This window comes from Chelonia mydas, chromosome 6 (genome assembly GCF_015237465.2).
Source record: "Chelonia mydas isolate rCheMyd1 chromosome 6, rCheMyd1.pri.v2, whole genome shotgun sequence".
Taxonomy (NCBI): domain Eukaryota; kingdom Metazoa; phylum Chordata; order Testudines; family Cheloniidae; genus Chelonia; species Chelonia mydas.
This window is the reverse complement of record NC_051246.2, coordinates 25,614,150-25,635,007: the sequence shown is the minus strand read 5'-3', so window position 1 is coordinate 25,635,007 and position 20,858 is coordinate 25,614,150. Positions and strand designations below refer to the sequence as shown.

Genomic DNA, 20,858 nt, shown 5'->3' with positions numbered 1-20,858 from the left:
TTCACAGAACTATTGCAAGGAAAGAAAAGGGATCTTGTCCTGGAAGCTATGTGGCCATCTGACCCATTGTTGTTTAATGTTGGATCAAATGTCAACAACAGGTAACAATAAGAGCAGCTAAAACATTTCATCCCGGTGTTGTTTCCCCAGTTAGTTCAGCGTTTTGGTACATCTGAAATGAAACAGCTAGAAAAACAGAATGAAAAATAATGGATATAGCTACTTGGGATGGGGTGGTTTGTTTGTTTTGTTAGGTGGAAAAAAGACTTTTCAGGAAATCTCACCAATGGGCCAGGTTTGTGTTAAAAAAAAAAAATCTGTATTTTTGTCTCTTTGTTTTTGAACTGTAGAATATCTCAGGTGATCTCTAGCACTGTGCAATAAGGGGAAGGGTTGAACAAGCATCAGACCTGCTGATGTGCCTTGTACTGCATGCCAGGCATTAATCTCTCTCAGTTTCCCTATTTAACAGCTCCCATCAGAATTGTCAGTGCAGTGTGAATTCTACAGTGAACCTCTTTCCAGTTGCAAAGTTGGTATTTCAAGGAAGGGAGGAATATGAGTTTTTGTCCTTCAGAAGCAGGACACTGGCCAGTCTGTGTCTAGACAGGGGAGGATGTGACCTAAAGAAACATAGTGGCTTCTTTTAACATAAATGGATTTATGATATAGCCTTCCTACTAGTCCAGGGACGTTTGCCTTTATCTAATCTCTCCCTGGAAGATATTTTTTTTGGTAGTTCGAAAATGTTTCTTCTGTGCACTTTTTAGGATTTTTTTCAGTCATACCCAAGTACTTACGATTAAAACCTTAATGTTTAATAAGCTCTCTATTGTTAGAGAGAGAAAGAGAGCGAGCAGTGACAATTTGCGATTGGGCTGGCAGCTCAGTGGATTAATACAAATATAAAATTGGATTTAAATCCCCAAATGATAATCTTTAAATATGTGTAGGCATTGTAGCTCTGCAATTCTCCTGGGGAATCAGCTTCTTCTCTGCTTCAAAAACTGCATTTAAAACATAACTGAAACTTCTGTACAACCTTACCTGTTGGCGTGGTTTCTTTGGGACAGCTTTTGTACTGGTGCTTGGATTCCTCCTGGGCGTGTCTGTTTATTCAGACCTTCACCCCATGAGGTCTCTCTTCATGTTAGTGTTGACCCCAGATCAATTTTATGGAGACCCAGAGGAGTTGTAGGGTGGAGATGAGCAACTCTCCTACCTGAACAGAGAACTTGCTGACACTTTAAAATAAACAAACATTGCTGCATGAAGATATTAAAGGTGAATGCAAAGATAAAATAATAATTGAGTCAAGCCTAGAGATGTGTGCCCCCAATAACCCCGTTCAGCATGAAGATGAATTTTAACTTGCCTTTTAAAAACTATTCACCTCACCCTGCTCTGTAAGATCCTCTGGCACTTTCTGATTCACTTAAACATTCCAGCATTGCAATATTCTCTGACATCAATAATACCAGCCCTATCTACCCATAGTGTTGATGTGGTCACAACATACTGCATTCTGAGATGCTATCAAGTGAACCAGAAAACCACAATATTTTACAGGAGGAGATCAATTAATATTTTTAAAAGACAATTAACCACTATGCAGAGTGCCTCTGATAGCTGAGTTACTGGGGAATTGTGCACATATTTATGGGGATTATCTCTATTTTCAGTTTAACTTTTCAGTTCGCCATTAATGTGCTCTTAAACACGTAGGGAAACTTTAATTTTAAGGGAGATCTCACTGAATGAAATAACCTTGCACCATCAGCAATTACAATGAGAATATCATCCAGTATTTTAGTTTGTATACAGCAATAGCTCTTCTTGTAAACATGGCTATGGGGCATTCAGCTAGTCAATAATAGATCACGTAGACCAAATGTTCTTAGGTGCTCTGTAACAGCATTTATGTTCCTGGTGATCAACTTTTTTAGCCTACAGGACACCTGTGCTCCATGTATGTCTGTGACCTGGTGACACATTGCCTGATGGGATACTAGATGGGGAGGGCTCTGAGTTACTATAGAGAATTCTTGACCAGGTATTTACCTGATGGATCTTGCCAACATTCTCAGGGTCTAACTTGATCACCATATGTAGGGTCGGGGAAGTAATTTTCCCCTGGGTCAGATTGGCCGAGACCCTGGGGGGTTTTCACCTTCTTCCGACGCATGGGGCCTGGGTCAGTTGCAGGTTTAAACTAGTGAAAATGATTAATTCTCTGTAACTTGAAGTATTTAAACCATGAGGACTTCAGTAACTCAGCAAAGGTTATGGTCTATTACAGACTGGGTGGGTGAGGTTCTGTGGCCTGCGGTGTAAGAGGTCAGAGTATAGAATCATAGAATATCAGGGTTGGAAGAGACCTCAGAAGGTCATCTAGTCCAATCCCCTGCTCAAAGCAGGACAAACACCAACTAAATCATCCCAGCCAAGGCTTTGTCAAGCTGGGCCTTAAAAACCTCTAAGGATGGAGATTCCAGCACCTCCCTAGGTAACCCATTCCAATGCTTCACCGCCCTCCTCGTGAAATAGTGTTTTCTAGTATCCAATCTAGACCTCCCCCACTGCAACTTGAGACTATTGCTCCTTGTTCTGTCATCTACCACCACTGAGAACAGTCGAGCTCCATCCTCTTTGGAACCCCACTTCAGGTAGTTGAAGGCTGCTATCAAATCTCCCCTCACTCTTCTCTTCTGCAGACTAAATAACCCCAGTTCCCTCAGCCTCTCCTCGTAAGTAGATGATCACATGGTCCCTACTGACCTTAAACTCTGAGTCTGTGGTGCACTGAATTTTTTTTAAATGTCTTGGAGCCCAGAATTTTTCCCCTCACACTTAACTTACACACAAGTCCGTCCATTGTTCCCAGGGTTACATTCCATTGGCTGTGAATGCTGTGTCTGGCTGGGGAAGTATTAAAGGTTTGTAGAAACTAAGAGGAGGAAACGTCTTGTTCCCCTCACTCTTTGGTAACCATTTCCATATCTCTGGATCTAAACAGCCATGAGCTTGAGCTGTCTAGGAAGAGGAGTAACCGGGGATTTCACTCTCAGGTTAGAGAGGGGGCAGGAGAGCTGTGGGAACAGGATGAAAGCAGAGTGCAGGGAAGAACAAATGAGCAATATTGTAGTGCAGAATCTTTAAATCCTAGACATTATTTGAGACTGTTTGCCTTTCTCCAGACATTGCCTGTCACATTCTGCAGTTGCTGCTGCAGGCAAGTTGTGTGTCTGCCCATTGTGAGATGCTGGCTGTGTCTAAGGGATAAGTTGCCATGGGCTGCAGTTCTAGAAAACTAGGGCACCTGCCAGAGCACATCACTACCCTTGACGTTGTGTGGATCTAAATAATAGATGTTTGGATACCACAGTGCTGAGCACTGTGCGGATTGGGGGAGCGTGTCTGTGTCAAACCTGAGAGAACCCACCATCTCTGAATTTACTGAAAGCTTAGAAAAAATGGTGTGGGGCGGGGGGAGGGGAAAGAGCAGTGTTGAGAATTGGGTTTCTCTTTCCCTCCTTTCCAAGTTAACCCTCTCACATTTCCATCCCCCTGATTACACCCTTGCCTTCCATCATCCATTTTCTGGTCTGTCTATCCTGACTGCAACCTTCCCTCATGCACCCACCCCATCTCACTCTCCATTTTCACTCTTCTGCACAGATCTGCCCCAGGTGTCAAATCTTTCTGTTTTCCCTCTCCATTCCCTCTCTCACTGTGCTATCCTCATCGACCACTTCCTTTACTCACCCAGTCATTATGCCACTTCCCTTCACAGCTGCCCCCTTTCTTCTCTTCACATCACAACGTACTCTTATCTCTCTCATCCACACTTCCCCGTGTCAGTCTACTTCCCTGCCCACTATGCCATCCTTTTTATCCACTTCATCTTTCCTCCTTTATCCAATTCCTCACTTCCCTTTCCCTTCTTGAGAGTGGGAGAGAGAAAAAGAGTGTGGGACTAGCACAGGACATGGGACCTAGGGATTTCTGAGTTGTCATTGTAGCTCTGACACAGAGTCCTTCTCAGGCCTTAGTTCAATAGTTAATCACTGCCTCAGTTTTCCCCACCTGTAAAGTGGGAATATACTTATTTACTGACCTGCGTACTGCGCAGGTGTGTTCTGAAGATGAATTGTTTGTAAAGCTCTTTGAAGACTGTTCTGACTTCATACGACAAAATCTGAAAAACTACACAGGCACAGTTGGGTCCCAAATAACTTCTTACTAGATAAATGCAAACATACAAGGCCTAGCTACCATCCATACTGCTGCTCTGGTGGGGTTTTGGCAGCTTCCAAAATGTAGAACATGGTGCCAGCCACTAGAGGATTCACAAACTATTGAACAGAATACTACCTTTTTCCTACAGACCACAAAGAGGAAACGTGCTCTCTAATTGCTAAGTATTATCCTCCCTACTTCTCTCCATTTGCCTTCACCCTGTCTTTGCATTCTCATCTGTATCTTCCATTCCTGTGATTCTTTCCTTTTTCTTCCTTTCTTCACTGTCTGTGATAGATAGATAGATTCAAAGCAACAGGATTTGTGGACAAACTGGAATTCTTTGTCATCCATACCAGGCAAGTGCATTTGACCGTTATATTTCTGAAAAAAGTAAATGTATGTATGTAGATTCAGTCTGCCTGTGAGAAGAGAGACTGATTTGTACATAGCTTTAAATAAATGCCAGTTTTCCAGGTGAGAATGGTTCTGTATCCATGTGAGCACTTATCTAAAATTACGTTTCAGAGATGAAGGGAGTGTTGTATTGAGGTAATGAGCTTTGGAGCACAGCCAGGGAGTTAGTTGCCAAATATGTAACAGGGAAGAGCCTGAACTCAGATGACCTATCCCAAAGTGGGATTTAAAGCCTCAGGGTTTGAGGTAGTACCAATTAGCAAGTTTCCATGACTACAGGCTTTGCTACTATCCTGATATTTCATTTAGGGGAGAGTGAGTGGGATAATGTACAGGATAGCAATTCAGCATATGCACTCTCATCTATTTGTATCTACAAATGTACAATTCCCACATAGACTGGGCTTTACTTAGATGTGGGCCCGAGTTTCCCAAAGTCTGAGCCCGAGTTTCCCGAAGTCTGATCTATCACAAGGTTTCGGTTTGATGCTCTTTCTCTCTCTCGACACCCCAAAGCAGCATAATTCCGCTGTTCACATGGAGGCTAACAGCCTTTCCTACCTATGGCTGCTTGGAAAATTTCAGTGTTTCTCTTTCTAGCCTAGCTGTTTGCTTTCAGTGTGTCCAGATGTTGCAGTTGTCCTCATAGTTCAAAGAGCTGTGTGTCCACAACTCCTCCCCACACATGTTCAAATGTTGTTGACCCATAGTGAGTGCTCTCTTTACTTGGCTAGTGCCAACCTGACTTTAAAATTGAATTGGTTGCAAGAGTGGTGGCCATGCGTGGGAAATGGGTGGTTTCTCAAGGGATATAGAGAAGTTCTTTGTGGCTTGTATTATCGTAAACCCACCTGTGCTGCATGCTCATAGTATTAGAGGAGAGTTTTCAAGAAAGCACTGGAAATCTTGACAGCACTGAAGAGCTGTTTTCTCCCCCGTCTCTTTTCCTGGAGTACTTGTGGCTACTCTACCTTAACTGAGTCTGGAAATGGGGTTAAATGCCCTGGGGAAAATCAGTGGCTTGACAACTGAAAGCCAGCTAAAAACTGCTTTCCTTGCAGACTCCACCTACCTTGGTAAGTTGTGCTGCCACATTCAAACCCTAGATCAGGGGTGGGCAAACTTTTTGGGCTGAGGGCCACATCTGGGTGGGGAAATTGTATGCAGGGCCTGGGCAGGGGGTGCGGTGTGTGGGAGGGGGTGTGGTGTGCAGGAATTGGTTCAGCGCAAGGGATTGGGGCAGAGGAGGGGTGTGGCGTGTATGAGGGGGCTCAGGGCAGGGGTGCAGGAGGGGTGCGGCAGGAGGCTCAGGGCAGGGGGTTGGGGTGCGAGGTGCAGGCAGGGGGCTCAGGGCAGGGGGTTGGGTTGCACGTGGGTGCAGGGTGGAGCAGGGAGTTGGGGTGCAGGAGGGGTGCAAGGTGCAGGCAGGGAGTTGCGGGGAGGGGTGCAGGAGCGGGCTCCGGGCAGGGGTGCGGACTGCGGGAGGGAGCTCAGGGCAGGGGGTTGGGGTGCCACCGGGGGCTCAGGGCAGGGGGTTGGGGTACAGGAGGGGTGCGAGTTGCAGGGAGTTGGGGGGCGGGGTGCAGGAGGGATTCAGGCTCCAGCCCGGCATCACTTAGCTAAAGCAGCTCCGGGGTGGCAGCAGTGCACACCAGGGCCAGGGCAGGCTCCCTGCCTGCCTGCCCTGGCCCCATGCTGCACCGCTCCGGGAAGCAGTCAGAACCATGTCCCTGCGCAGCCCCTGGGGGGGAGGGGGCCCACAAGACTCCGCACGCTGCCTTTGCCACGCCTCCAGGTACCTCCCCCGAAGCTCCCATTGGCCATGGTTCCCCGTTCCTGGCCAATGGGACCTGCGGGGGGCGGTTCCTGGAGGTAAGGGCAACGCATGGAGCCCTCTACCCTCCCACCGGGCCCCCAGGGACATGGTGCCGGCCGCTTCTGAGAGCGGCGTGGGGTCTGTGGCACCACGGGGAACAATCCTGTAGGCTGGATCCAAAGCCCTGATGGGCTGGATCCGGCCCACAGGCTGGAGTTTGCCCACCCCTGCCCTAGATCCATCACATCAGGTAAAAACTAGGAACACCCTATTCCACTAACCTCAAAAGTGCACGTATGCATTTGAAATAAGACCGATGGGAACAATTCTGATCTGTGGTGTTTTTCAGATATTCTGTATCACAGGTGTTAATCGTCTGAACTATGATTTAACTTCATAGCAAGTTAACTGCATATGTATATGATGCACTTGCTGTGGGTGAGGTTCCTGGCTAATTGGGTAAAGAGATGACCCCTACTCTGTTAGCCTCTGGAGAAAGGTAAACCAAGTCTCGATAATTTCTTCTAGTTAATAATACTTGGTGCATATACAGCAATTCACATGTTCACATCAGTGGCTACTGAGGGCACTTGGTGCCTGGCATGTCTGAGCCCTTTGTAATCTAGATGCTTGTCTGTTGTGAAGGCAAGTGTAAACAACATTGGGGCAGGAGGCAGTGTTGAAGCAGCTATGTGCATAAGCACCATAGTCAAGCATATTTTTAGAAAAGCAAGATGAGGTGCACCCGAATAGACTCTCAACAAACCAGTTCCTGAAATCCATTTATTTCAGTGGTAGTCATTAGTATCTCCAGAATGAGTCCTTTTACACCTAAAACTTGTATCACTGCCAGTATGGTAAAATAAATACAGAAACGACAATACATTTTAACATTCTCTTTTTTATGTTGTACCTTGTACAAAAACTAATTTTGTATTATATATAATTATATACATAGTTATATTTTTTTGTTGGCTGTCATTGAATAAAGTCACATACTAACAGTTCCATGAGAACATATTGGAAGGTTCATATTGAGTAAGGATCTCATTCCTTTAGTCACAAATACAGGAACACCTCTATTTAAACACCTCTGTGTTAACAAAAGAGGTTGTGCATAACCACTTATAGACCAACAATTTCCAAAGAGAGCAGTTTTACCCATGGGTTGACGGAGAAACCGTATTAACTGATAAAGCATTTCCACATTAAAGGAGCATACGGTGTTGGGGATTGATGGCTGTAAGGTAACCTATATAGTTAGCTGGCTTATACTGATTTAGGCATTGGTGGATGTAAGCCTATTAACAGTCTGCCAACTATTGGAGGAAGTGAAAACCAAGCTCTTCTTCCATGAAGACAAAAGTAACATTTTCTACCGAATAGAATAACCGGTGTTGGTTATATGGGGAAGTATTTATACAGTAAGGAGCATGGCCATAGGCAGAAAAGCGATAGTGTAAGAATGGCAAATACATGCAATCATGGGCCAGGTTGTTTTTTTTTTTAAAAAAAAAAAACACCTCTCAAATTGCATTTGCAATGTAATGTGTAGTTACCTGATTTTTCCATGTCAGCACCACTAGTAAAATCTATGAAACCCAAATCTACTTGCAGTTTGTCAGTCCAAAAATTTTGGGTGCAGTTTTAAAGGCCGGGTTGAGGCCTGTTGGAAAATTTACCCTAATATCATCTCTCAGCACTGGCAGGCCACAGAAATACAAACTATTTATTCTACCTTAAAAATATTGTCAAGTAGGTTTGGATTCCATGGGTTTTTCTAATGGTGGTGAGGTATGAAGCAGAGTTTCTCACATCTTGATTTTTCAGATGGCATGCTAGGTATTAGCTTGTTCTAACTTGGTAAATTGAGAGAAAGTAATTGGAAAATCAGTAACAAAAGAATATGGAGGGTTTTGATTTCTAACCATGCACTCTTCTGTCCTTTTCTACACTTGTAAAATATGGATTCCCAAACTGGGTATTTAAGTAAGTTTTTTTTGTTTTGTTTTTTGTTTTCCCCTCTTTCCTCTTTTGGAATCTAACTGCTGAGCTCAAGTTTTTAAGCTACCCATAAACTTGAGTTGAGTGTAGTGTTCAGGAAAGATGACACCTAGTAAAATCCCATTCAGTTGACTTACTGATCTTAAGCCCAAGTGAATTACCCAAATGGGCGGGGGGAGGTCACTATCAATTTGACAAAGACCTTCAGTAGAGATGTTGGCAACGCAAAGATGTCTGGTGGTAAAGGATAGGACAGAAATGACATGGGAATTGTAGAAGGGGGCAGGTTGAGACAATAGTAACATTTCAGTATCATGATGTTTGATGATGGTATGGGTTAAAAGATGACTTTAACAGGACCACTTACAAATTTTTATGCCAATGTGTCATTTAAAATTGGTTAACTAGAATGTCTGGAAGGGAAAGAGAAACTTGACATGACAGGCATTTTGAAACATGGTTAAAAAAACACCCCAAATCAACAGGATACTCTATTGCCTGGGTATAAACAATTAGGGGGAAGAGAAATTAGGCTGCAGAGATGAGGGAGTTATGCTGGGTCTTTAAGTTTCTATGGAATTCAATACAATAAAGTTTCTAAAGAATAGAACTAAGGGGACAGTCAGTGAAATGGGAAGGTCACAAGTTTAAAATCCACATGAGGAGGTATTTTAATATGATGCATACTTGATCTGTGAAACTCACTGCCACAAGATATCATTGAAGTTAAAAGCTTCATAAGATTCTGAACAGAATTAGAAGTTGACATGGCTAATGAGATCGTCAAGAGGTTTGTCAGATAGGAAGAAGAAAAATTTAAGGGATGTAAACCTTCACACTTCAGGGCACAAACTAGCTACTGAATGATGGAAGAAATGTCCCATGAGGACAGGCTTCTCCATTACAAGCTTAAGAACATAAGAACGGCCATACTGGGTCAGACCAAAGGTCCATCTAGCCCAATATCCTGTCCTCTGACAGTGGCCAATGCCAGATGCTGCAGAGGGAATGAACAGAACAGGTAATCATCAAGTGATCCATCCAATTGCCCATTCCCAGCCCCTGGAAAACAGAAGCTAGGACACCATCCCTGCCCATCCTGGCCAATAGTCATTGATGGGCCTATCCTCCATGAACTTATCTAGTTCCTTTTTGAACCCTGTGCATTGTGTGGAAAAAATACTTCCTTCTGTTTGTTTTAAACCTGCTGCCTATTAATTTTATTGCGTGACCTCCCTCATTCTTGTGTTATGAGAAAGAGTAAATAACACTTCCTTATTTACTTTTTCCACACCAGTCATGATTTTATAGACCTTGATCATATTCCCCCTTAGCCATCCCAGTCTTATTAATCTCTCCTCATATGGAAGCTGTTCCATACCCCTAATCATTTTTGTTGCCCTTTCCTGAACCTTTTCCAATTCCAATATATCTTTTTGAGATGGGGTGACCACATCTGCCCGCAGTATTCAAGATGTTGGCGTACCATGGATTTATTTAGAGGCAATATGATATTTTCGGTCTTCTTATCTATCCCTTTCTTAATGATTCCCAACATTCTGTTTACGTTTTTGACTGCCGCTGCGCATTGAGTGGATGTTCAGAGAACTATCCACAGTGACTCCAAGATCTTTTTCTTGAGTTGTAACAGCTAATTTAGACCCCATCATTTTATAGGTGTAGTTGGGATTATGTTTTCCAATGTGCATTACTTTGCATTTATCAACATTGAATTTCATCTGCCATTTTGTCGCCCAGTCACCCAGTTTTGTGAGATCCTTTTGTAGCTCTTCGCAGTCTGCTTGGGACTTAACTATCTTGAGTAGTTTTATATCATCTGCAAATTTTGCCACCTGTTTACCCCTTTTTCCAGATCATTTATGAATATGTTGAATAGGACTGGTCCCAGAACAGACTCCTGGGGGACACCACTATTTACCTCTCTCCATTCTGAAAACTGACCATTTTATACCCGTTGTTTCCTATCTTTTAACCAGTTTCCAATCCATGAGAGGACCTTCAGTCTTATCCCATGACTGCTTACTTTGCTTTAAGAGCCTTTGGTGAGGGACCTTGTCAAAGGCTTTCTGAAAATCTAAGTACACTATCTCCATGGGATTCCCCCTTGTCCTCATGCTTGTTGAGCCCCTCAAAGAATTCTAGTAGATTGGTGAGGCATGATTTCCCTTTACAAAAACCATGTTGACTCTTCCCCAACAAATTATGTTCATCTATGTGTCTGACAATTTTGTTATTTACTATAGTTTCAACCAGTTTGCCTGGTACTGAAGTCAGGCTTACCGACCTGTAATTGCTGGGATCACCTCTGGCACCCTTTTTAAGAATTGGCGTGTCATTAGCTATCCTCCTGTCATTTGGTACAGAAGCTGATTTAAATTGTAGGTTACAAACTACAGTTCGTAGTTCTGAAATTTCACATTTGAGTTCCTTCAGGACTCTTGGGTGAATACCATCTGGTCCTGGTGACTTCTTATTGTTTAGTTTATCTATTTGTTCCAAAACCTCCCCTAATGACACCTCAATCTGGGACAGTTCCTCAGATTTGTCACCTAAAAAGAATGGCTCAGATTTGGGAATCTCCCTCACAGTCGTGAAGACCGATGCAAATAATTCATTTAGTTTCTCCACAATGGCCGTGTCGTCCTTGAGTGCTTTATCGTCCACTGGCCCCACTGGTGGTTTAGCAGGTTTCCTGTTCTGATGTACTTAAAAAAAAATGTTGCTATTCCTTATTGAGTCTTTGGCTAGCTGTTCTTCAAATTCTGTTTTGGCCTTCCTAATTATACTTTTACACATCATTTGCCAGAGTTTATGCTCCTTTCTATATTCCTCAAGAGGATTTAAGTTCCACTTTTTAAAGAATGCCTTTTTGTCTCTCACTGCTTCTTTGACTTTGTTGTTTTGCCACAATGGCATTTTTTTTTTTTTTTTGGTTCTCTATGTTTTCTAATTTGGGGTTTACAGTTAAGTTGAGCTTCTATTATGGAGTCTTTTAAAAGCTTCCATGCAGCTTGCAGAGATTTCACTTTTGGCACTGTACCTTTTAATTTCTGTTCAACTAACTTCCTCAGTTTTGTGTAGTCGCCTTTCTGAAATTAAATGCTACAGTGTTGGGCTGCTGTTTCCCCATCACAGGAACGTTAAATTTAATTATATTGTGGTCACTATTACCAAGTGGTCCAGCTATGTTCACCTCTTGGACCAGATCCTGTGCTCTACTTAGAAATGTCCCATGAGGACAAGCTTCTCCATTATGAGGTTTCTTGCACCTTCCTCTGAAACAGTTTGCTGTGTCCACTCCCTGGCAATGTCTACACTGCAGATTTCTGCCAGCACAGCTGTGTCAGTTGGGGATTGAGGGTGAAGAGATGTGATATATGATTGACATGGCTGTGCTGGCAAAAGCACTTTTACTGGTATAGCTTGTTTTGCAGGGGGCGGGGTTGGAATAAAAATTAAAAGCATTGTTGTCCTTGCTAGGAGTGCTGTATCAGTATAGTATACCAGTATTCCTATATTGGTAAAGCATTCACAGTGCAGACATGGGCTCAGGCAGGATACCCAACTAGATGGACCTCTCTTTTGATTTGTCATGGCAATTCCTATTTTTCATTTTAACATATAGCCAAACATTATCTTTATTGACAGCCTCCTTCTGTCTAAAAAAAAAAAAAAAAAGCCCTTGTGTTTCAAAATTGATTATCACAATCATGTTCAACTAAATTTAAAAATCAAGCAGAATAAAACAATTTGTGTATCCATGATTAGTGCGGCTATAAACAAGTACACTGACATGAATCCATTATCTTTTTAAAGGGATACTGATTTGTGACATCTATAAAATAATCTGCTCCTAAACAAAGAAATGGGCATTCACTTTCCTGGAAGAATTGGCAATCTTCTTATACAAAAAATAGGTAGGATAAAATAGATTAAAATTAAAGACAGGCTATGGGCGATGAGAAAATGGAAGCATACGATGCAGTTTCTAGTGCATGTGTACATATGTCTGTAAGCATCCACTGTATATATTACAGCATATGTATGTACATTATAAAGAAAACAAGACATTCAGCTGTAAAATTTATTTAATAACTTTTAAAAAATGTATATTTTAAATTTTGTTGTCCTCTATATGGTGCACAAAACTGTATCATTCCTTCTGTTGCAACGACAAAATCCAAGTAACAAATAACTGTCCAATGGGATATTGTACAGATGAGATTCAAACTGAACTCACAATGTAACTCCGAACAGAATTTTTCATGGCAATATCGTTACTGTGAACAATCTAATGTACAGTGTATAAAATTCATTAATACTGTTGTGAACGAAAGTACTCGTTTAAAGCTCAGCGATACCACTTTCTCTTATGCCATGTTTATAGAGCAGCTGTTCTATAATCAGGTATGCCTCATGCTGGTAGCCCCCTCCCATCAAGCTGGGACCACTCTCACATTTAGTAATGTTGGAAGGGGTGGGGGGGTCACAACCCCTGAGATATTCAATTGCATGAACTTTAATTTGTTTTTGAGAGGCGTTTTGTGTAGCAACCACATTTACTGATCCCAGATTAATGTTTTTATACAACATCTGTGCAGTTCACTATTATCCATTATTACTAGGTCCAAAGAGAATCAAGAAATACTGTGTCCAGGGTTTTTTGGCAGGTAGATATAGAGCAGAAATGGGAGTGAATTTTATTGAGTCTGTGCTACCGGATGTAGAGTTAAGTAATCCTATTGAATAGGCAATAAAAGATGGCTGCTCTGGACAGCTACAGGAAAATAAAACCTTATTATCAATATATTTAATAATTATGATACAGGATAGCAAAGCTAAAAGTAGGGCAGACAGAAACTTAAAGCCAAATCCTGGTCCCACTAACTTTAATAGGATCAAAGTTGGGCCTTGTACAGTGAAAATCAATCAAAAAGGGCCTGACTCTTTTAACTGGGGACATAGTCTAAACCTTAACTCTGGATTCCCTGGCTTTGGTCCTATTTTACATTTTAAAAGTCCTCCTTTTTATTACCCCCCCAACCCATAAAATCATTGATTTAGGAGAGGAATTGGAATGACTTCTGTGCTGCTCCGGAGACATAGAGCCTTTTAACATGTGCTTGGTGTGCTATATGATGATTGTAATGAACCAGTCTAAAGTTAAATGTCTACTAAGGAAATGTCTTTTACAAGGTGTGGTGGTTGTTACAGATACACCACCCAACCAGTTCTCTTACTCAGAATATCTCATTTTAAAAAAATCTGAGGTGCTTAAGTGGATTGTAATATGGGGCAATGGTTTGAAGTCAGATTCTATTGGTAGTGTCTGTAAGCCTATGTGAAAATAGTCAATAGCATTGAATGCAGACTCCAGTTCAACAATATCTGCACCGGCACCATGCTGGAGACCCAGCTTAGACAAATAATGAAGTCTTGTTGCACTGCTGTTAATGCTTTTCTGGCTTTACACGCCCCCCAATTACAAAGAGATGCTCACACTTTATCTCCTAGGAGGCTAAACACCAGAGAGGCAATTTACATTATTGTAAAGCAGCACAAACTGTGCCAAATGATTTAAGCACAATCAGAAGGAGTGATCTAGCCTTCAGTCATTTTACCTTTTCTTCCTGCATTCCTTCAGTGGACTTGGCCAAAACCTTGCAGTCTCCACTGCGCTCGGCATGTGAACTAGGGGATTCACATGAGGAATGGGTTGTACTCCCTACCCTTGAGACCATTTTGTAGAGCCTCTGAGGGAACCTCCAGTCCAGCTCTGCCACAGGAGGGTGCATTGTTTTAAAAACGATAAGTGGGACTGCTACAAATAGACTCGTCTGTCATTAAAAATGATCATGCAGGCAGCAGTCCCAATGGCTCAGCTGAAATCGATGTCTTGTTAATGCATTCCTCACTCCATTATTCTGCTCCTCAGAGATGGAACCCAGAGCTGTCAGCAGGAATGCCTGTGAGTAGAGCTGTTCTAATGAGCCAGGGCAAGAACTTATGCTAATTGTACAATTCAACTTTAGAGTAGTTAAGGGAGGGTGCGGCAGGAATAGAGGAACACACCAAACAAAAACTGTGCTTTAAGAACAGAATTAGTCTCAGTCCTGCTCACATGTGGAAGAATTTCTGCATCGTGCCAGGTAACTTCACACAAAGACCTGATTTGTGACACATACCCTGGAGCTCTTTATTGGTGCTTGACTTCAAGACCTCATCATCTTGTTTTCTGCATTTGTGAAATGCCCATTAATGTTGACAGATGTCAGTACCCACTAGAGAGGTGGTAAGGAAGCCTGTTCCTCATGTGTGTGAACCACACTACAGCAAGAACCTGCACTAAGCCATTAAGAGTCTGGATACTCTGTTCCAGCTGTAGTAACTAAAGGATGAATACGTGTTCTTTAGAGAGACAAGGTGGGTGAGGTAAATCTTTTATTGGGCCCACAAAAGATATTACGTCACCCACCTTGGATATTTAGTAGCTTGGAATCAACATGCCTAAACCAAACTACATACACTTGGCTTTGGAAGTCAGAGGAGGAGAAGGCGAGCAACCGCAATTGCCACTACTCAGGGTTGCTGCAGAGCCGCATGGTGTTGCTTTGGGCAGGTACCATAGCTCTTGCCTGTAGGGATGGTTCTTCTCACTAGGCCCAGTTAGGCCCCCTCCTTCCAACCACAGCAACCCTGTTCATGATGCTGCAGCTCTCTGAAAACTTTGCCAAGCCTGATAACTTATATCACCACCTCAGGATTTGAGAGAGTTAAATAGAGGGTTCATTTAAATCACAGTTTTCTTACTTGTTATGTAATGGCAGAAGGGTAAGTGTGGTACAGAACATCTATAAAATACCATAGATTGTAGCAACCTTTCTCTAATGGATACATGGCTTGGCTACCAGGATTGAGCTGGAGCATGACCCAGCAGACAGATTTCAGAGTAGCAGCTGTGTTAGTCTGTATTCGCAAAAAGAAAAGGAATACTAGTGGCACCTTAGAGATTAACCAATTTATTTGAGCATAAGCTTTCGTGAGCTACAGCTCACTTCATCGGATGCATTCAAATGAAGTGAGCTGTAGCTCACAAAAGCTTATGCTCAAATAAATTGGTTAGTCTCTAAGGTGCCACTAGTACTCCTTTTCTTCCAGCAGACAGAGTCACTCAAAGCTGTATGTCTACATTGCACAACACTATAGGCTGTATTGGGCATACCCTCAGTGTAGAAGTTTGCTGGATGAAACGTTTTCTTGCAATTCAGTGAAAATTCCCTCAAAGCACAATTCACACATTCTCTTCAATTATGACAATGGGGGAACACACACACACGGAAATTTGTTTTCCTGCAATGAGGAGTTGTGACTGATGCTTGTTTTGCAAATTCCAGCGGGGGCAGGTGTTGCTACTGAGCAAGCCTGCACAAGGGGGGAGAAAAAAGCTTGAAAGTTGACTCCAGTTCCCACTGGGAACAATTTTCCATGGATGATGTAAATAAGTAGTTTAGCATTTCTAAGCAGGAAAACATCTCAAGTCTTAAGCTAAGCACTGTGTAACACATGTTTCTTTGACAAGGCAAACCGTATACTATCTGGAGATGATACTGTCCCAGGGTAAATTAATGACATTCAGTGAAGAAACAGCTGACAGCTCTTTAAGTGCAGAAATGAGTGATAGTTGCTGGTAGACTGACTTGAAACAGGAATGGAAAAAATAAAACCACAGGAGAGTGACAGAGAAAGCCTACTCACAAGTTGTTTACAGAAATGAAGATACAGCTGAAAGTAATTACTTGTTTCCCCAGAGGTAATAGTGATAGTGTCTCCTACAAGAAATAATACTCCATTATTTCCCTTTGAGTATTTGTTCACTTGGAATGTGAAATGGGGTAGAAAGCTTCCATCTTCTGAGGGGAGATGCAGGGTTATTTCACCTCCCTTCAGAATGGTAAGTGTCTATGAATATATCATACACGCACACCCTTATTGGTTCTGTACCATTGCAAATTAATAAGTGACACAGTGTCCACTAAGACTTTTTTCCCTTACCAGACAGATCTCATTACTCAGATCCTGATTAGCTCCTGACTTCAGAGCACATGAGACTAAAAACACTTCTGAAGTTGACCCGCTCCTGGCTGCAAAAATCTTCTTGAGACAGTTTGGAGGCTTGCTGTGACACTAGCTGCATACAAAGACAAATTGTAGTAAAATGACAGTTCCATCAATTTAGCTATTCCATGCCTTCTTTTTTCAATACTGAAGGATATTTAACTTTCCACTCTTCCCCCACCCACCCCCACACCAGCCCATGATATATTCTAGAAGGAAACCTTCCTGGATTCCTGGAGCTCTTTTCAGTGTCTGCAGACTATGCTAGCACGGGTTTGCAGACTAGCTCCTCTTAAGCAGCATCTTCAGTCTTGCCACAGTCCATGCAAAGGGACCTGTTTTCTTCTGTTATGTTGGAGCATTCTTTTTTTTTAAAGACAACGCTTCCTCCTCCTGCCTATGCCAATCTGAGTACTGATCTTCCCTTGGCTTTTTTTTTTCCCCATCCCTTTTTTCCTCCCTCAATAAACTAGGGTAATTTACAAAATCTTCAGAGATATAGGATTATACACAGTTTATCTTACATAGAAAAAAGATCAGATGAATGAACATGAAGGAGCTTTCTCCTATGTCCTTTTGAGAAGCATAGAGGCTTGAGATGGTTTCTACGCGCAGTAGGTGTCTGCCTTGACTACCTGGCAATACATGGTCATTGCAAAGGTCAATCCAAGAATCTAAAGAAACAAAACAAAAATTAAATTGACAGACATCAGTATTACAAAAAAAAGTTAGATCCACCTTATTGAGGTTGCAAAGTCAAACACTCAAAAGTTAGGAAATGCCAGAATTAAGGTTACTCATGCAACATGACTTTGTCCCGAAATGCATATGTCTTATGATATAGTCTTTATGTGATCACAGGCTCCTGCTCTGCTTTGCCCTTCTGCTCCCATCTACACCACTCTTGCTCTGTCCATGTCTTCCTGCTGGCACCCATGAATGCAGACAATGGCCTGCTCTCAGTTTTGGTGCCAGGTATAAAAACAGCCCTTATTTGCTGGGAAATAATGAGGCATCAGTTGCTGAAAGATATTTTACATTACAGTAGCGACCCACCCAGATGGCTGTGGGTCTGTATTTGTCACAGTATCCATCACTATGGGAGAAAATGTTTTTGTCTCAAACTTAAGGATAGTGCCGTTCTTCCCTTTTTCCAAAGCGATGTGATTTCATGAACACATCCATGGAGGGAAGAGTGCTGACGATCATTAGAGTCCATCTCTGCCAAAAAATAAGCAGGCTCCATCAACAGTGCACCTACTCCCAATAGGCCTGAGCAAAGCCTTGAGATTAATCAAGCCTTAATCAATAGGCTGTGGTCCTACACTGAGAGATAGGAGAAATAGTTTCTATTCCCAGTTCTGCCACTGACCTACGGTGTGTATCCTCAAGGGGAATTAGGTGCCTAAATACCTCTTAGGATGTGGGGGCTCATCTCTTTTCCTAAGTTTTCCGATATGGAAAATGGCAATCATGATACTCACCCTCATTTGTAAAATATTTAGATAAAAGAACTAAGTGTAGCTGCTGCTATTTCTGCCAAAGCTCAGTTGTAATCACTTCCTCAGGGTTAAATGTTTATCATGTAGCAGTTCTTTATATATATATTCTTTGAAATGATATTTGGCCATTTTAAAATCAATTGGTTAAATGGCAATTCCCTACAAGGACTATTTTTTAAACAGACTTTGAGCAACGATATTGGTAGTTTTATCTGAGCACAGACACAGACATTTTTAGGTTAAATAAATGGCTCTTGATCTCTAACTTCCAGACTTTGCTCTGGCTTTTTATACCACGGAATGGAATTCTGTTGGCTATTAAAGCAGCTGCTTTATTCATGAGAACACTGACCTTTTCCTGACTCAAAGCAAATGAGCGTGTCAGAAAATGTGTGCATGTGGCAGTCTCCAATAGGGTGGGTTAATTTTGTACATTTGTTTATTGAGGCCCGTAGCATGCACCAACTGAGAGGATTCTCCTACAACACTAGGTACATGGTTGTTTTTGTTTTTTTAAAAGGGGTTACTCGTATATGACTTCCTTTCACAAGTGCACTTCCTTGTACTTCAAAAGCGCTAGCCAAAAAAAGTTGTCAAGCAATTAGGACCTTATCCAAATCCCACAGAAGTCAATGGAGAGAATCTCATTAACTCACAATGAGTTTTAGATCTTTAGTCAATAATTAGGTTCAAACAGTTGGGGGCGGGGGAAGACCCCTGGCAAAAGCTTTTGAGGTTTGAAGTATTTTCTGTGCATTTCATACTTTTCACTACAACCTCCAGTAAACATTTAAAAAATTGTTTCCCTAATGGAAACAAGTCATTACAATTGGTCAGATGTATACAGTATGATTTTAAATGCTCTACATATAAACACTGTCTATTGGGGATGGATGATATGATCTTATGAATAGTATAAGTAATACATCTTTTAAAGACTCCCTAAATGCGGTGTGTGTGCCCAACAGCCACCCTCTAAAGTGTGGTTATAGACCAAATAGGGAGGGTCAAGCTCTGTTTACTACACTATTTCACTGCTCATATCTATTCCCTAAGCATCTTCACTCACCTCTGTTTGAGAAGAAAGTAAGTTTCTCATTATTATAGTTCCCAACTCAAATATGTGCTTTACCAAAGAGGGGCCATAAACTGCAGCGCCAGTCGAAGACTAGGGAAGAGTCAGGGGTATGTGGTTCTGCCTAATGCAGCAACACCATGAGCCAGTTCTGACTCCAGACTCTCTATTGCTGGGGGCATGCGAAGCATAAAACCACATCTTAATTGAGAGGTTACTGCACAGTTAGTGTAGAGTACTCATACTTCCAACTTGTATGCTGAGTATGAATGAGAGATGAAAGTCACTGCTAGAAAAGAAGGGTATGTTTATGCTGCAGTCAGCCGTATGACTGCAGCGTATAGAGACATACCCAGTCTAGCTTTAATCTAGCTAGCGCGATTACCAAAAGCAGTGAAGCCACAGCAGCACTGATTTGAGGGTGGGCTAGCCAGCCAACGTAAGTACCCATGGTCCTGGGTAGGCTTGGACAGCTCACACTGAAGCCCGTGCTGCTATTGGTACTCCTGCTAGCTGGATTAAAGCCAGACTGGGAATGTCTACATGTGTTGCAGTCATGCCGCTGATTGCAGCATAGGCATACCTAGACATAAGGCATCAGCATGCTGTTCATTTTCAGCCATGTTTCTGGTCAGAGCCATCCTTGAAATACAAATATATAGAAATAAAATACATGCCTGACTTTATTCATGTGCAAATGCTATTGAAGTTAATGGGAATACTAACATATAGAAAATCAAGTATATGATTGTGTATGCAAGATTGAGGCTTCTGTTTAAGTGCTTTATTAAAATTTAATATAAACATTCCCCTGCTTGTTTTGCAAGCTAAACCCAGTCTTACGCTAAGCCAGGAGAACCGGAAGATGAAACCGACCGGTCTGGTTTTGCGGGCCGTGTTCAGTGACAAAAAGTAAATCATATCCTAATCATTTAGGGCGTTAAAAAAAGGAAACTGTGTGTGTGTGTAGCTATTCATGGTAACATATACTGTATGTAATTTTTATTATGGCAGTTTCCCTCTGATATTTTGGTTACATTAAAAATCCACAGAAGATTTAATGGAATATTTTGGAAATTGTTAACAATAGCCTGGGAAGAAATAAACCAGAAAGCAGTTTGTTTCCATACTTCGTAATCCAACTGCAATTACTCAGGCAGTAAGAAACTGAAATAAGAGCCCACCTGAACCAAAGCTGTGCACAGGGCAAAGATCCCCACTGCGAGCAGGTTTTCCTGGAGCCATATTTTCACTGTCTCATAACAAGGCTAGAAAAGAGAGAGGTTTATATTAGACACAAGCATAAGCCTCTAGTCCACTGGGAACGTGAAGGCACATATAAGACTGAGACAGGTCAAACTGAGCTGCTGGGTAGCTAGAATTGTCATTTCAGCATTGTAACGAACACAATGACTTTCTGGCTTGAGACTTTGAATGTAACGTTGATTTTTAATGACACAGAAGGCTGTGCATCCAAATGCCCATATGGGATGGGCAGTGGGCATGAGGTGCTGCTGCTCTAAAAGATACAAATCCAGTACTAAAAGTGAGCAGGTGCTGATTTCTGGCATTTTTTTTTTTTTTTTTTGCCCTGTAAGAGCTAAGTATCAGCATTTTGTAATTTCAAAATCAATTTTACTGTTTTCCTGAAACATGGAAATACGTGAGA

The 20,858-nt window shown here is 42.0% G+C and overlaps 2 protein-coding genes across 8 annotated transcripts in view; one reads left to right on the top strand and one right to left on the bottom strand.

Moving 5' to 3' along the window:
• CHID1 (chitinase domain containing 1) overlaps positions 1-20,858 on the top strand; it is a 302,198-nt gene that overhangs the window by 249,900 nt on the left and 31,440 nt on the right. The window lies entirely within an intron of this gene.
• TSPAN4 (tetraspanin 4) overlaps positions 7,985-20,858 on the bottom strand; it is a 647,139-nt gene continuing 634,265 nt past the window's right edge. For 6 of the 7 annotated variants that reach the window (XM_043547930.1, XM_037899602.2, XM_043547929.1 and 3 more), the window contains 2 exons: positions 20,374-20,457; positions 7,985-17,286 (listed from right to left, as the gene is read on the bottom strand). In XM_043547930.1, the coding sequence (XP_043403865.1) occupies positions 17,218-17,286; positions 20,374-20,457 (153 nt within the window). In that variant the 3' untranslated portion in view covers positions 7,985-17,217. The remainder of the gene's footprint in view (positions 17,287-20,373; positions 20,458-20,858) is intronic. The other variant, XR_005225423.2, reaches the window with a different exon arrangement.